Source organism: Montipora capricornis, chromosome 7, assembly GCF_036669925.1.
Source record: "Montipora capricornis isolate CH-2021 chromosome 7, ASM3666992v2, whole genome shotgun sequence".
Lineage (NCBI taxonomy): Eukaryota > Metazoa > Cnidaria > Anthozoa > Scleractinia > Acroporidae > Montipora > Montipora capricornis.
This window is the reverse complement of record NC_090889.1, coordinates 7,679,722-7,694,305: the sequence shown is the minus strand read 5'-3', so window position 1 is coordinate 7,694,305 and position 14,584 is coordinate 7,679,722. Positions and strand designations below refer to the sequence as shown.

General features: G+C 39.8%; 2 protein-coding genes across 2 annotated transcripts in view; both read left to right on the top strand.

The window, feature by feature from the left end:
• The first annotated feature begins 1,650 nt into the window (after nt 1-1,650).
• On the top strand, nt 1,651-2,501 carry LOC138057510 (uncharacterized). Its single transcript, XM_068903512.1, has 2 exons — nt 1,651-1,803; nt 2,052-2,501. The coding sequence occupies exons 1-2, from the start codon at nt 1,651-1,653 to the stop codon at nt 2,499-2,501; spliced, it is 603 nt and encodes a 200-aa protein (XP_068759613.1).
• Nucleotides 2,502-4,744: 2,243 nt separating this feature from the next.
• Nucleotides 4,745-14,584, top strand: part of LOC138055501 (uncharacterized) — a 13,182-nt gene continuing 3,342 nt past the window's right edge. Inside the window, exons 1-5 of the mRNA XM_068901421.1 lie at nt 4,745-4,814; nt 9,859-10,302; nt 12,993-13,170; nt 13,400-13,608; nt 14,006-14,167. Coding sequence (XP_068757522.1) covers nt 9,932-10,302; nt 12,993-13,170; nt 13,400-13,608; nt 14,006-14,167 — 920 coding nt within the window. The 5' untranslated portion in view covers nt 4,745-4,814; nt 9,859-9,931. The remainder of the gene's footprint in view (nt 4,815-9,858; nt 10,303-12,992; nt 13,171-13,399; nt 13,609-14,005; nt 14,168-14,584) is intronic.

Here is a 14,584-nt window from a genome sequence, read left to right as displayed (position 1 = left end):
GAATAGACATGGTGTCTTGTCTTTAAAATTGCAGCAAGAACAATGAGTAAACTCTGCCACCTTAACACAAAACGCGTTAATTCTCTGTGACGCCATCGTGACGCCACCGGGAAATACTTTTTCACGAGTATTGCAAAAAGTGTTGCTACGGTGGGAGATTTCACCAAGGTAAAATCCCACTGAAGAAATCATTCGCCTTTTTCATTACTTACGATCTCTCCGGCCATGTATTGATGGAGTAACTACTACTTAAAGGTTATGTTTTTCAGAACACTTGCTAAGGAAAAAACAAACTAACAACGCAAGACATGAACGGTTCATTAAACGTGAAAATGTAAGGCCTGGAAGTTTTATAAGTTTGAATAGACATGGTTTCTTGTTTTAAAATTGCAGCAAGAAAAACGAGTGAATTGTACGACCGTAATACAAAACGCGTAAATTCTAAAAATCAATGTATGTTATAATCATTTATTCCTTTAAAAAAACGCCCTAAATAACTCTTTGTACAGTTTGTCTTGCCGCTATTAGCTTTTCGCTATTTGCAAGCCAGCCTATTAAAAACTTGAACTTTAATTGAAACTGAACAAGAGGGTGAAAACTGTGTGATATAACAAAACCCCTGCCGGTGTTGCGTGATAGGTCATAAAACCTTTCTTTGTATGCCGCAAGCAATTGATTTCGGAGTACCTGAAACGCAGCACCGGACACTAAGAAGAAGTATAAAATTGCGAAAATGAACCTCATTGAATTAACAGCTATTTGTAATGGTCCTATTCTCGAAATGATTCGATGGCTTCAGGGCCAAAATTTATTAGGTAACCCTTTAAGATGTAGCCAGTGCAATCAAGCAATGGAAGTAGCGCAAAGAGATCAGAATCACGTCGATGGATATTTGTGGTGAGATAACCTCAACTCCCTTATGATACTTTGTCGATCTACTCCCGACAGAATCCAAAACGTGTTAAACGTGTAAGGGATTCCATTCGCGATCCAGGAAAAGACTCCGAGTTCGAAATGTATGGCTACGATAATAATTGTCACTGCTAATCGCAGTCACAAAATGCCGTAACGACGCAGCCCAACGAGGTCAGAACGAAGGAGCTGTGTTGCCGGCTAGGCGCTCGGCCCCTGAACACGACCCATGTATGATCTCGGAGCACAGCACCGCAGCCTGATGGAATAGGCCGGGAGTCGATTTTGAGGAGGAACACCAGAGGACTCGGAGAAAAACCCTTGGAGTCAGATTGAGATCGACTTAAACTCATCCCACATACGACCCGAGACAGAGTTGAACCCGGGTCACAGAGGTGGGAGGCATGGTCGATGACCACTAAACCACCCTGACTCCTCATTTCCATTGTCAATAGGAGGCATGCAATTTAGAGCGGCTTCCAAATACAAAACAGCAATTCTGTTCGTGACCTTTACGACTTTGTCTCTGACCTAACAAAATTTACACAAATAATATACTACTTTATGATCGTTTGTTTTGTTAACAATTATCTTTGAAGGAGATGTCCAACGTGTCGCCGCAAAAAGTCATTGAGAGAAGGGAGTTTTTTCGCCGAATTTCCAAGAATCCCATTAGGAAAACTCCTAATTACAGTATATCTTTGGGCTCTACGCGAGCTGCGAAGTGCAGCCTCTCGGATGGTTGGACTAACAAAGAACACGGTTGGAAAAGTGTATGCGGTACTAAGGCATTTCTGCAAGAGAGATCTCGAGGACAGGCCAATAATCCCATTCGGTGGCAATGTGCATGTTGTGAAGTGCGACGAAAGCCAATTCAAGCACAAGTCCAAAGTAAGTCGAGATATAAAATCAGATTTTAAATGTATCTCTCAGTACTAATTGCGTTCTCGAATGATTACTATCTAGGCGCCAACTTGAAGTAATTATGTGCAACATATTAAACATATTAAACGCATTCCTTTCATTTATAGTTGTTATTAAAATAAATAATATAGCAATCGTGTTGGCCTACCGGCACTTGTTTGCTGATTTGTCAATTATAAAATACTGTCTGCTTGATTTTATTATTCATTGTGCAGTACCAACGAGGACGGAGGGCGAGAAATGACGCTTGGGTATTTGGAGTAGTTTCAACCGAGCATAGCCCATGTCGCGGTTACTTTAAAGTGGTGCGGAGAAGAAACAGAGGAACACTTACCCAGATTCTACAAAGAGTCCTCTTGCCTGGGTCACAAGTGCACACGGATGACTGGCCTGCATACAGGAACTTGCACCTGCATGTCCCTAATGTTACCGTTCACAGGACAGTCGTGCACCAGAATAACTTTGTAGACCCATTGACAGGAATTCACACGCAAGAGTCGGAAGCAGCGTGGGCACGCCTTAAGTACCATATTAAAAGAGAGAAAGGTATAAAGTTGGAGGACTTACAGGATTTCCTTGAAGAGCAAATGTGGCGAGACTGGAGAGGGTTGGATGCGGTTTTTGATAACGTAACTGCCATACTGTCTCACTACTATCCCTTGTAGTCGCAGACCTTAACCGTTTGCAACATACTAGAAACAAGAATGTCCGGCAATGGCTGCAAGTTTGAAACAAGTTCAAGCCTCGTAGAAAACCCAAAACAAAAATGTTACATTTCTGAGGAGTTTCTTTATCAAATACCTATGCTATTTCTTGATTTTCATAACTTCACAGGTTCAGTAATGTGCTGTTAAAAATGAGCAGCTGCTGTGCTTTTTTATTAAAGGATTTGACTGTCGCAATTGTCAGTTCTGTTGTTTCCAGCTGTTCAATTAATTTCTACAAAAGGAAAGGAACTTTATTTAAGTGTGTAGTCTTTGTAGCAATGGAGCGCTAATTGGGGACACTGTAAACTGTAATGAACAATGAAAGTAAATCAAGTCAAATGTCGGTTTTCGAGGAGAGGGGAACCGGAGTACCCGGAGAAAACCTCTCGGTGCAGAGTAGAGAACCAACAAACTCAACCCACATATGACGCCGAGTCTGGGAATCGAACCCGGGCCACTTTGGGGGGAGGCGAGTGCTCTCACCACTGCGCCACTCCTGATATGCGTGAATGAAACCCACTGTAATGCCAATTAACGGCCTCTCATTCAATTGGTGTGGTTCTGAGAGATAGGCCCTCAGAAACTGACTGAATCGAGGAGAAAGTCATTGACTTGACAATGCAGATTAAGAATGAGTTCCTCCAAAGGATTTCGGTGTACACGGAAACAAGGGAACAATGACAAAGATCTTAGGGAAAAGGGAACATCCCCCCCCCTCAAAGTCACTTACTCCCTGCTCCAGAGCGCTTAAAGCTGAACGGTCGTAACCGCACCAAGTAATGGCCGGTGATGTGTACATGACCAGATTCTACTGTATAGACTAGTGAAACACCGAGAGAGCTTTCGCACGAAAACATGATATCTTCACGCGTGAAAATAACACGTCACATGTCAAAGGATCACTGTTGTTATTGTTACATATAAAAATCGCGCCTTTCGATGCCTTTAGTGAAATGATTTAGTATTTCGTTGGTTATAGCGTAATGTTACATGGTCGTACTGAGATATGAAATTGTCACAAGTTCTCGTGATGGAGAATATTCAACGAGGACCCGAATTTTCCGGGTTTTTTTTTATTAGATTGAGAAATTGCTGAACTGCTGAAATGAGTTGGACAGTATTTCGTTGCTATAATACAAAAGACAAAAGAACGAAATATCAATCCCTACAAGTTCTCTGCGTTGGTGGCTGCTATTCCCATTCTCCGTAACTGCGCGGTTTACTAGTGATAGGTACATGGTAAACATATTCTGAGGTGCAGAAAAGTTGGACAGTAGAAGTTGTAGTATTTATATATAAATGGTGTAAAAATGCTTTTGGAGCCGTACACTGAGTGCAAGGTAATGACTGTAGCTTAGTACACTAAGTCATGGCTTAGCTTAGCGGGTGGAGTGGGAGAAGTTGGTTGTATGATCTCCAGTGCTGCCGCAGCGGTCACCCAAAGTACGGGATATGTGATAGGTGATAGTTTTCTTCTTGAATTTATCAAAAACGAAAATTCGCCGGCTGAGTATTCAACAAAAGTAAGTTGCGAAATGTGAAAAAAGACAATAATAATAATAATAATAATAATAATAATAATAATAATAATAATAATAATAATAATAATAATAATAATAAAAACCCGCATAAAGCATTGTAAATTATTCCTGAAAAGTCCCGAGGGAATAGACTAATAGTATCACTTCGCTTCACTTCATTGAGGCGTGGCAAGCTCGGCTTTTTTTGTTCATCATTCACTGTTTAAGAGGAGTTCGTGGAAGGATCTAAAAAAGAACGTGGTCTCATCCTTCAAACTGTTTTAAGAAAAATGTCCCTTCTCCTTTCCCAATTCCATTTCAAAAGCCATGTATCAATGAAAAGCCACACTGAATGTGATCGTCCATCCTCCTATTGCACTTGTTATATTTCTTCACGGTGTCGGGCAATGTCAGTCTGACGTCACATAAGCTTTTTAGTTCATGATGGCCATGGTAACGCTGGAAATTGTAGGAGTTCAACAGTGTCACACTTTTTTTTTTTCCTGTAGTGAAAGATCCAAAATCCACTCACAAAAACTTGGGCGTCCGTAGCATCGCAGCATCGAGCGATTATCCCATGGAGACATTTTAACTGTTTACGCCCGGCAAATAATCAAGACAACGGTTCAGCGACTTCACGTCACCGAAAAATGCAAAACTTCTTTCACATTTACACGAAAACGGGAAAGGAAAGGAAATTTCTTGCACACCTAGTTTTTCTCTTAAATGCAGTCGAGCGAAGGTAAAGAAGGTAGGGTATTTCAAAACAGGGTTCGAAGTGAGAACTCATAGTTTTAATTCATATCTACTGTCGGGATATGCCATGCAATTACAGCTTTACTTTTACAACTGATTTGACAAGAAAACTCCATACAAAGCTATGAGCACTTTTGAGTGTTGTCGACGGCGAGCAGGGTGGTCGAGAATAGGCAAATACGCAAAAGTACTAAGGAAATATTAAGGAGTGAATGTAGGTCAAATAATAAAACGGGCCAGCAAAAGTTTATATTTAACAGATAGCTTTATCACTCTACATTCTTTATGCTAAGAATTGACTCATTTGGGCCTTCTTTAAGGATAACATAAAAGCTTGCATTACACCATGTAATTCGAGTAGCCGTAAATAAGTTTTCGGGGAAACCAAATTCACCTACCTTCGTGTCACCTCGATGTGCTCACAGTATATAGTAGCTGTAAACTCAAAACTCGGCAGGACGAAAGACAAGGAGTCAAGTTACCTTCAGAAGCAATTGCTTTTTATTAAGATTCATTTGTTGCGAGAAAAAGAAACGTTGAACAAATAAGTGGCCGAGAACTGGGCCCTTCACTGTACCGTGTTTCTATGGAGTTTTAGGAGAATTCTACTAGTATACTAAAGTGAATGCTGTAATCTGATTGGCTGAGCCATCAGCCATAGTGTGCAATGGCTGGAGGTCGCGCCACAAGCCGCGGGCAAATGTTTCCACAGCTTTTTCGAGTTCTCCCAAACTTTGACGAGTGTTTCTATAACTCGATGGAAACACGGAGTACATTATTTCTATTTCTTTTAGAAAACAACGATTGATGAGTACAATCGTCTGGCATTAGACGGAGTAAAATCTATAGAAACTCAGTCGATTTTTAACCAATTAGCGCGCGTATTTTCTTAAGACTGCAAGGGCGTAGCCAGGGGGGGGGGGTCCTGGGGTGCCCGTGACCCCCCCTTTGTAAGCCGTTTTTTACTCAAACAACCTACAATATTCAGGTTGCGAAAACGCGAGTACACTCTGTTTGACATAGTGTGACCCCCCCCCCCCCCCTTTGAAAAATCCTGGCTACGCCCATGGACTGTTTTCTAAAACCCTTTAATCTAAGCACATTGGCCATTTCCGAGGTTTGCTCAAAGCTATTCAACATACACAGAACAGTGTTTGACAGAAGTTCTCAATATAACAACCGGTAGGCTGAAACATGCTTTTAAAGTGCTGCTGTGACCAAAAATCTATTCGTCTTTTCGTTGGATGTCAAAACTTTGTTAAGTAAAAAGCAAGTGACCCAAGATTTAAACATTGATTTCAAAGACACGTTTATTGGTGAGTAAATGACATCTCTTTGCCCTACGTGCAACCTTCTGATGTCAAATCGGTGAGTTAATAACGTGAGTAATGGCCGACCGTGGAATCCAAAACTTTCATTCAAAGTCAGTAAAAATCCTTTGAATAAAAATAATCGAAGGTATTTTGCAACTCAGGCGTTTAGCAAACACATTTTCAAAGACTTGAAGAACAATAGAAGACATTTATTTTGTTCATAGTAGCAATCTACTTATTAAGGGGTCAAAAAAGGACAATGGACATCTTACCAACAGGTTATTCAAATCTACGTTCTTGAAAGCGGGTTTTTTTGTATACAATGATACTGCTTAGTTTTTCGCGTTTTGTTCCTCAATCGTGATTGGTCTGAGAGATTTCCTCTGTGTATTTTTACGACATATAGTCCCTGAAAATCGCTCTTTAGAAATAATTGAGCATCATTCACCGCAGGGGAAAATGAATAAGGATACATATTTGCCCAGTCACGAAGCGGCTAGGTATACAGTATGATCACTTTCACCGACACAGAGGGGAATAATTGTTTGAGTTTATATCTAACATACGAAAAAGTTAGTTTGGTAAAGAAGATAAACATGAGGCCTCTTTTTCCTCTAATGCTGGTCGGAGGTGAATATTACTTTGAGAATCACTCCTGAGTTCACGAGTTAGAGCGCCCAAAAAAGCACTATTCACTTGTCTGGTATCATGTACCAACACTTAAAAGATATTATAGTTTGATATTTGTTTGTTGAGATTAAGGGAGCGAATAGTTAAAAACCCAAGTTCTCTAATGTTATTACATCCCAAAAATAGAAATCAGTACAATCTCGTTTGGATGGCTTTTCTCCGAAATCAATTCTCTCAGCAAGTTGTACCCCCGAATTTCGGTCCCACGCTACCCTAATCCTTAGCTTTCAAAGTGACTGTCGAGAACATTTCAATAATCCGAGATTACTATAAGTATACACGATACACCAAACGGCAGTACTGAAAGCTTAATAAGTTGTAATCTCTTACTGTCAGCGTACTCTTCTTCGAATGCGATGATACGGCTTTAGAGCCTACAAGAACTCACACATTGCACATGATGAAAATTAAATTTGCACTCTTTGAACGGATGAAGTCATTATTGTGATACTGCGCATTCAAATTTATTGGCAGCGAGTATACTTCAGTTAATCGGTTCGAGAGTAAAAAGTGACTGGAAGCCGTTTTAAGGGGTTGGGCCTTTACTAGTGGAACCGTTTTCCAACATCATGAGAACATACATCATTGTAAAATTCTTGGTAGAAGCCACCCATGTAACTTAACATTATTTTGTTATGAAACTCATCACTTCAGCTACTCGGAGATCAACATGCACCTTGCTAATCTCTCGCAAATGACACTGACGCGCCAAAAGCACTATTCACTTGCGTAGTATAATAGATAGGTGCAGGGTGATGTGTTTGAAATACTATAGATAATAAACAATATTCTAAAGGAGGAGGCGCCACAGAAAATACTCACCATACAAACCTCTCCTTAAATTACAGATTTTCAGAATTGTACCACCTCTCGACCTTTATGTCAAAAATAGTTAATCCGATTGTGGACCAGCCTTCTAATTTATTTAAAATAATAGCGACATTCAGATTGGAGTACGCGGACGTTTACGAGCACGAATTCTCAGTTCTAGCCACGAGCATTTCGAAAATTTTCGCTTTTTTAACCTAATGCGTGTACTCAGTACAGAAACCCCGTACTTGTAGTCGCTAAGATCGCTGATGTCAGTACGAAGTGACATTCAACAAAGTATTATAGTACTGTAATATAGGAAAAAAAATTCGAAAATAGGGTCATAGAGAGTTTCAAAAGCACATCAGTTCGTGAATTATTCTGAAAACTTTATTTTGTTAAGCGGGACAAGATAAGCAATATTAAAGTGCTACTACGACAAAATTCGCAGCTTTCCAAGGTAAGCCATTTTAGGACATAAACATGTAGTCTGTACGAGAAGGTGGATGCTGTTCACTATATTCTATTCCAAAGTTATTCAAGTTTTTTAAATAAGCAAATTTGCAAATTGATGTTGTCAAAAACGCAACCGAAATTTTGGTTAAATATGCTGTAAACAGATATTTGCCAATTTTTATCAGAAATGCTTGATTCTTTGCAGAAAGAGGCTAGTACCTGTGCTTCGCAATGTGAGCATACCGGCTTTGTTACCATGGCAGAACCTCCCTGATATATCAAAAGCAGGCCGTGCTTATTTGCTAATAATTACTGATCCTCATACCATAATATTGTTTTCTCTCAGCAATATATCGACGATTTCATCCTGAGAAGAGATACATATTCAGTGTAATCCAAGTTTCTGAGGAAAACGGAGGCGGTCCTTTTTGTTATCAGGGAACTCAATACCAGGGGTAATCCTGAACGAGCTAAACCGCTTAATATTGCAGTGCGCTGACTGCACTGCAATATTTTTATTATTGCAGCTTGCTTGCGGCAATATTTTTAGTACTGCAGCTGGTCATGGCTTGATATAAACCGCTTTGGCAGTAATTCACCACCGATTGTTATTGCTTTCGCCCAGTAACTTTTTTTTTAGTGAAAATTTTTGCCCAAACAACTATTCTTTTGATACGCAAATGGAAAAATAGTAGTTTTAGTAGTTTTTCTAATATCTTCCATATACTGTAAGAATTCTCGATCCTTTCGTCCCGTCGAAAAATTAACTGTGAATTTTTAAATCTCAAATTCCTATGTTCCTGCCCAGTCCCCAGAGCAAACTGAATGCTAAAAACCCAGACCAAAGTATAGCAAAGTGGCTCCCCGTTCTCGCTGCCTAAAAACCCGTTTTCCCATACATAGTTTTCTTGTGTCTCCGTAATAAAAGTAGCCCTGTTGACAACTGCACCTATTCCTTGTCCAGCTATGTCTTTCATTTGAAAATTCAAAGCAGAATGCAAACTTTAAATTTCGCTTACATTTCACTCATAAAAACGTTTGAATGCTACCTATCATATCATATAAAGTCTTCCCTCGATAGCTCAGTTTAACTACCGCCTCATTTCGCTCATCCCTCCACTGATCAAAAAATTTCACCACCCAGGTCCATCAGGTCCATTTTCGACGACTTGCGGCCGACACCCAACGTTCTTCAAACGTCTTTCAACTTTCTTCAAACTTCTCGCACTGCATTGTACCCTATAATGCTGTGAGCCTCAGTTATTGATCGTTGCCATAGCGATATGAATTCAAATGACTGAGTGACAAATTGGCATATCTTGTAAAAAATCTATAATGGTCGTTGACTTATCGATTAGTATACATCTGAGTGAGTGACAAATTTGCTTATTCTGATCCCTAACGACAGTCGTTTATACGCTTCGCGTATCTACGATTAAAAGAGGAAAATTAATTTTCGATCCCCTTCACTGATTTATGCACCTAATCGATTCCAGGCCCACCTCTTCCACCCGCCTCCCAGGTTGTTGAACACGCTTTTTTCAAACACGCCTATTAGATCCATCAATTGTAGATTGGGAGTTACGAGAGTAAATTTGGAAATGGATTCTCCATCGAAGAATGTTTTTGAACACGTAGAGTTTCCCGAAAGTTTAGGAGTGGAATTTAGATGCGATATTTGGTTAGTATCATTATGATAAACAACGATATATGATTTCTTGCAAAACCGTGTATGCATTTCTTAATTAGCAAGCTCTCATTCAATTACAGTAAGAATCCATTACTGGATGCGCAGATTGTTATACCGTGTGGCCACAGTTTCTGCGGTTTTTGTGTTGAGGAGATGAAGGAGTCGACAAGGGCATCATCTTGCCAGTTGTGTAGGCAAACCGTCAATGCCATTTACCCTAATCGAAAGGCCAACAGCATGCTGTCTACCTTGGAGGGTAGTTGTCGGTGGTGCAACGTATCATTCCCTCTCGACACCGCCAAACAGCACGTTCGGCAGTGCAATGACCTTAAAGTCATATGCAAGGCATGCAAGCAAAGGGTGAAACGCGGTGATGATCTTCACGATGAAGTCTGCCCGCATAGAAAAACGGAGTGTGATTGTGGGCAATTGGTTTACCGAGGAGAAATAGAGGAACACAGGGAGAACGCATGTCCTCTGAAGAAAGCGCCTTGTTCGTTAAATTGCGGAGAACTAGTGAAGCGGTAAGTTTTTTTCATCTTGATATACCTTATTTAAGGCGTATATATCTGTAAGGATTGCCGGCAAAGGACAAAAAACTAATAATATTATATTTTCCGAGCCTGTGTTAATAGTTCACAGCTCACCACGTGGTGAGAGGAATGACGTGGCTCTCACTAATTTTACAATGATCAGTGTGAATTTCTTCAAACATAAACCCAAGACAAAGTATAAACCATTCCCTTTCAGTAAAAAAAAAGGAAGCTAAAAAGGTTCACCAACACATAAGAGAGTTTCAAACACTTATGAACTTCAACAAGTCATATATCTTCAGTTGCCGCCGAGTGCACTTCCGGTTAAACGCGAGGGTTTAGATGTTTCTTAATTTTTTTTTGAAATTTTGACCACGGCTGCTTATATTATAAACCTTTGTCTCTCACAAAATGTTCTGAACGTGGTGGGCGAGGATATTGTCATTGCTCGGATTCATAGGTTCGCGCTGTAAAGTAGTCGCAGATAAAAACAACCTTTTGGCAATTCTGATTATTCCTCACTCTTTTATTCTCTTAGTCAACCGATGTAGATTGTCATATTTCAGAACAAATTGCATTTAACAAAAGCCGATACAGACATTTTATTATTGCACGAGATATGTCAAGAAGTTGTGCCGACTTCCAGTTACGCTAAAAGGCAGCACGCGACAATTTTGCCTTTCACTGAGAGGAACTTATTTCGAGTTTAATTTCATCATAACCATTATAGGATCATGATATTAGAAAATGTTACCAGATGTTAATTGTTAAAAGGCCCCCCCTCGTCAGACCAAAAAATGTTATCGGAACTGCAAATAAAACTGCTACTACCGGTATATCTACTTATAGGAAATTAACGCTCCATGAAATTAAGGTATTGGAAATTAACGCTAATTTAATGGAAAACGACTTTCGAATAAAGAAAATTAACGCGAAAGAGGAGGTAGAATTTCATATTAAAGGAAATTAACGCGATTAAATACGCGAAATCAAAAGAGAAGATATTGACATCACTTCTGATAGCGACAACGATGAAGATGAACTCGAAATATTGTAAACCCTTGCCCTAGCTTTCGTGAAAGATGAAAAACAAAGGGTAAATGGAAAGAAAGAAAGCTTGTAGTTAATGTTTTTTAGGTGTCAAGAATGTCTGGACAGTTTCCAAAATTGGGGTTAAGATACTGGAAATTAAGAGCGCGGAAATTAACGCTGCACTTAATTAACGTCGCGGAAATTAACGCTCAACAAAATTAACTCGAGTGTTAAAGATTCGCGTTAATTTCATGGAGCGTTCATTTCTTATAATAAGGTATATTGGTAATAGTTGACACCATAGCTTCCCCCGCTGTTAAGGACGTTCGCACCCAAAATGTTCCCACGTACAGATTTTTTTTTAAACTTGCCAAGCAGAAAAGCAATGATCTACTTTTGCGAAAAGGGAAAAAAATATGGCTCATTTTCGAGATAAGGTGCATTTTTAGAAGATTGCGTTATTTTAAGATGATCTTAGCTTTACAACTGACAGCAACAAAAAAAACCTAGATGAGTGAAATTTAGATCAGGTAAACGTACTCAATTCAACATAACTAAATTAACTTTTGAAGCTGATATCTTTTTCTGAGGTAAAATAGACCTTAAAAAGCGATACATATTAGTCAATGACAGAAAACTTCGGTCGCACGAGAGCGCAAAAGGCGAAATATCTGTAACTTCTTACATACAGATTTTTTTTGTTTTTTGTTCAAATTGACGAAGTCAGGAAAGGAACTGATTTACGGAAAGAGAAATGGGGGTCACCGAACATTCAAGAGAGTAAAATCGCTGCGAAGTTCTCATAGCGATTGTATTTTCTCACTGGCACGTCCTTGCGTGGCATTTCCGAGATAACCTGGGTGTAGCTCGATGCCATGCCTGTTTTGTTTTGGTGGTCTGCGATGCAAGACCTGTGCTTGACATGCGCGAAAAAAGGCGTAGTAGCAATGCGCGCGAACGTCCTTAAGAAACACAATTTCAATCTGTCCGGGCCCCAGATAGAGGAATGGCTGTCTTTCAAAGGTGTAGCATAAGGTCATTGGTGTTGAAGTGAGGATATAATAAATCCGTGCTGAATATGAAAAAGGCGTTGCATAGCTTGGTGACGTTGATAATGGTGGACACAGTGGTGTATCAGTAGAAGAAACGCAAGGTCGATTTTTACATCAATGCGGTCACCCTTTTTTTAATGTAACAAACTGCCGATAATGACGTTTTTTAGTCCAGCATAAACGTAATTAAAGCTTTGGTCTTTTCATAATTCTATGTTTTGAAAACTAAGACCAATCACTTGGCATTTAGCACAATTGACATATATCCCATTTCAAATGAATCAATGTTATTTGACGATAAAATATACCAATTTACTAGATTAATCTCGGATTCATAAAGTGCGTTCGACACTGAGTCGCTTAGCCTGTTTGTTTCCGTAGGGTTCCAAGCTAGAAAACTAAGAATGTGACAATAAAAGAGACTGTCATCAATACGCGTGCGAGAATGCACGCAAGGGAGCCCCTGCAAACAACAAAATGAATTTTTGGGGAGGCTATTTTGGTTTTCAATGGAAAGAAATTTGTCACCCAATCTGAACAAAATTAGAACGCGTTCTCCTACGATTGAAGGTAATTTATACTTCACTTCTCTCAAAGGGATTGGTTGCCATCTCACAGCTTGGTTTGCCCTAACGTTGCTGTGATGTGTCCGATAGTTGGCTGTGGTCAAATTATACGGAGACACGAGAGGGAAGAGCATAACCAGGAAAAGATAGCCCTGCATTTCCGGCTCCTCCGTAGAGAAAGAGAAAATTTGTTGTGGAGAGCAAACAAAGTAAGTTACGAATACCCCTAGATACTGTATATTCTTTACTATGTTCATTATGTAACTGAGTGTTCCAGAGTAATTAACGACGACGTGTAACTGCTTTCGATGTCCCGTATTTCAGGTTACAATCAATCAAAAGAATTTTATACCATGTTCTCTTTGCCTTTTAACCACATCATTTGATGTCAAGCTCCCAACACACAAATTAACAAAAGTTATATGCGATCGGTTGTAGGGAATGTTGGATGTGGTTCCCTGCCGCGTTGGCGAAAAAACAGCAGTCATGCGTTGGAGACTAGGAGAGGTGTCTGTCGTTGTGGAAACGTTTGCCTTGGCATCCCCTGTATTTGAAAGGTTTGGTAGAAGGTGGAAGATGATGTTCCAGGATCGCACTATACGTTTGGTCTACAGTCAAGGCCTGGAGAAAATCGCAGTAATCTTACGGCAAGTATTGACATAGAGCATAGCTATGTCATGAAGAAAAAAAACCTTGAATCACTGCGCAATTCTCTACGTTAGGTGATACATCCGAAGTTTAAAATATCTATTGAAAGACGAACACTTGCTAGAAGACCCAACCAAATGATCGTTTTCCATCAACAACTCAGCAGTATTTTGGTGCCAATAGACAATATTTGTATTTTCAGTATTGTACTTAAACTTAGCTTGGAGGCTAATTTGGGGGATTTTCAGATGTGTACATGTCCCTAACAATCGAAGAGCGAGACATACAAGTGTTGCGCTCTTCCCTTTTGATTAAATACACAGAAATGAAATCATTATGACATTGAGAAGTTAATAACAGTATATCGCTTCTGTTTTTGCGAATTTTTCGGTATAGGTTTGTTTTGAAGACAAGAGATGGTTGTACGGAGGTGTACAGAGACAGATTGTCAGACGGCATCCTACTCCAAGAAGGCGAGTATACTCAGGTAGCAACGAGATCTGCTACCCCTCCGGAGTCAGTGACAGTAAGAATCGAAGTGGTAGAACCAAATTATAGGTAGGTATATCCCGTACAGATTGTAACCTCTTTGTTGTGAAATAACTTGACTATCATGGACGGAAGTGACAATGATAATAACTTCCAGATTGGCCGTTATTATAATAGAAACTCGTCTATTTTAAAGACGGCCACGATACGCATTATTCGTCTTGTGCCCGTCTTTCTAGCGGAGATCCGCGCACCGAAAAGGCGCACGCGGAGCACCATCGGAAAGAACCTTTGGTAAACCATCAGTGCTTGTGCGTACGGCCACCCTTCAATGTATACCAATGTGAAAAGCGGATTTTTTTAGGGGGGGCAACTTAAATATTAGACTTTCATATAATTATTACTATTATACATCAGACTCACTATGAAAAATCTGATTGGTCGAGAGCATTCAATCAATTCACAATAGCTTATGAACGTGACATG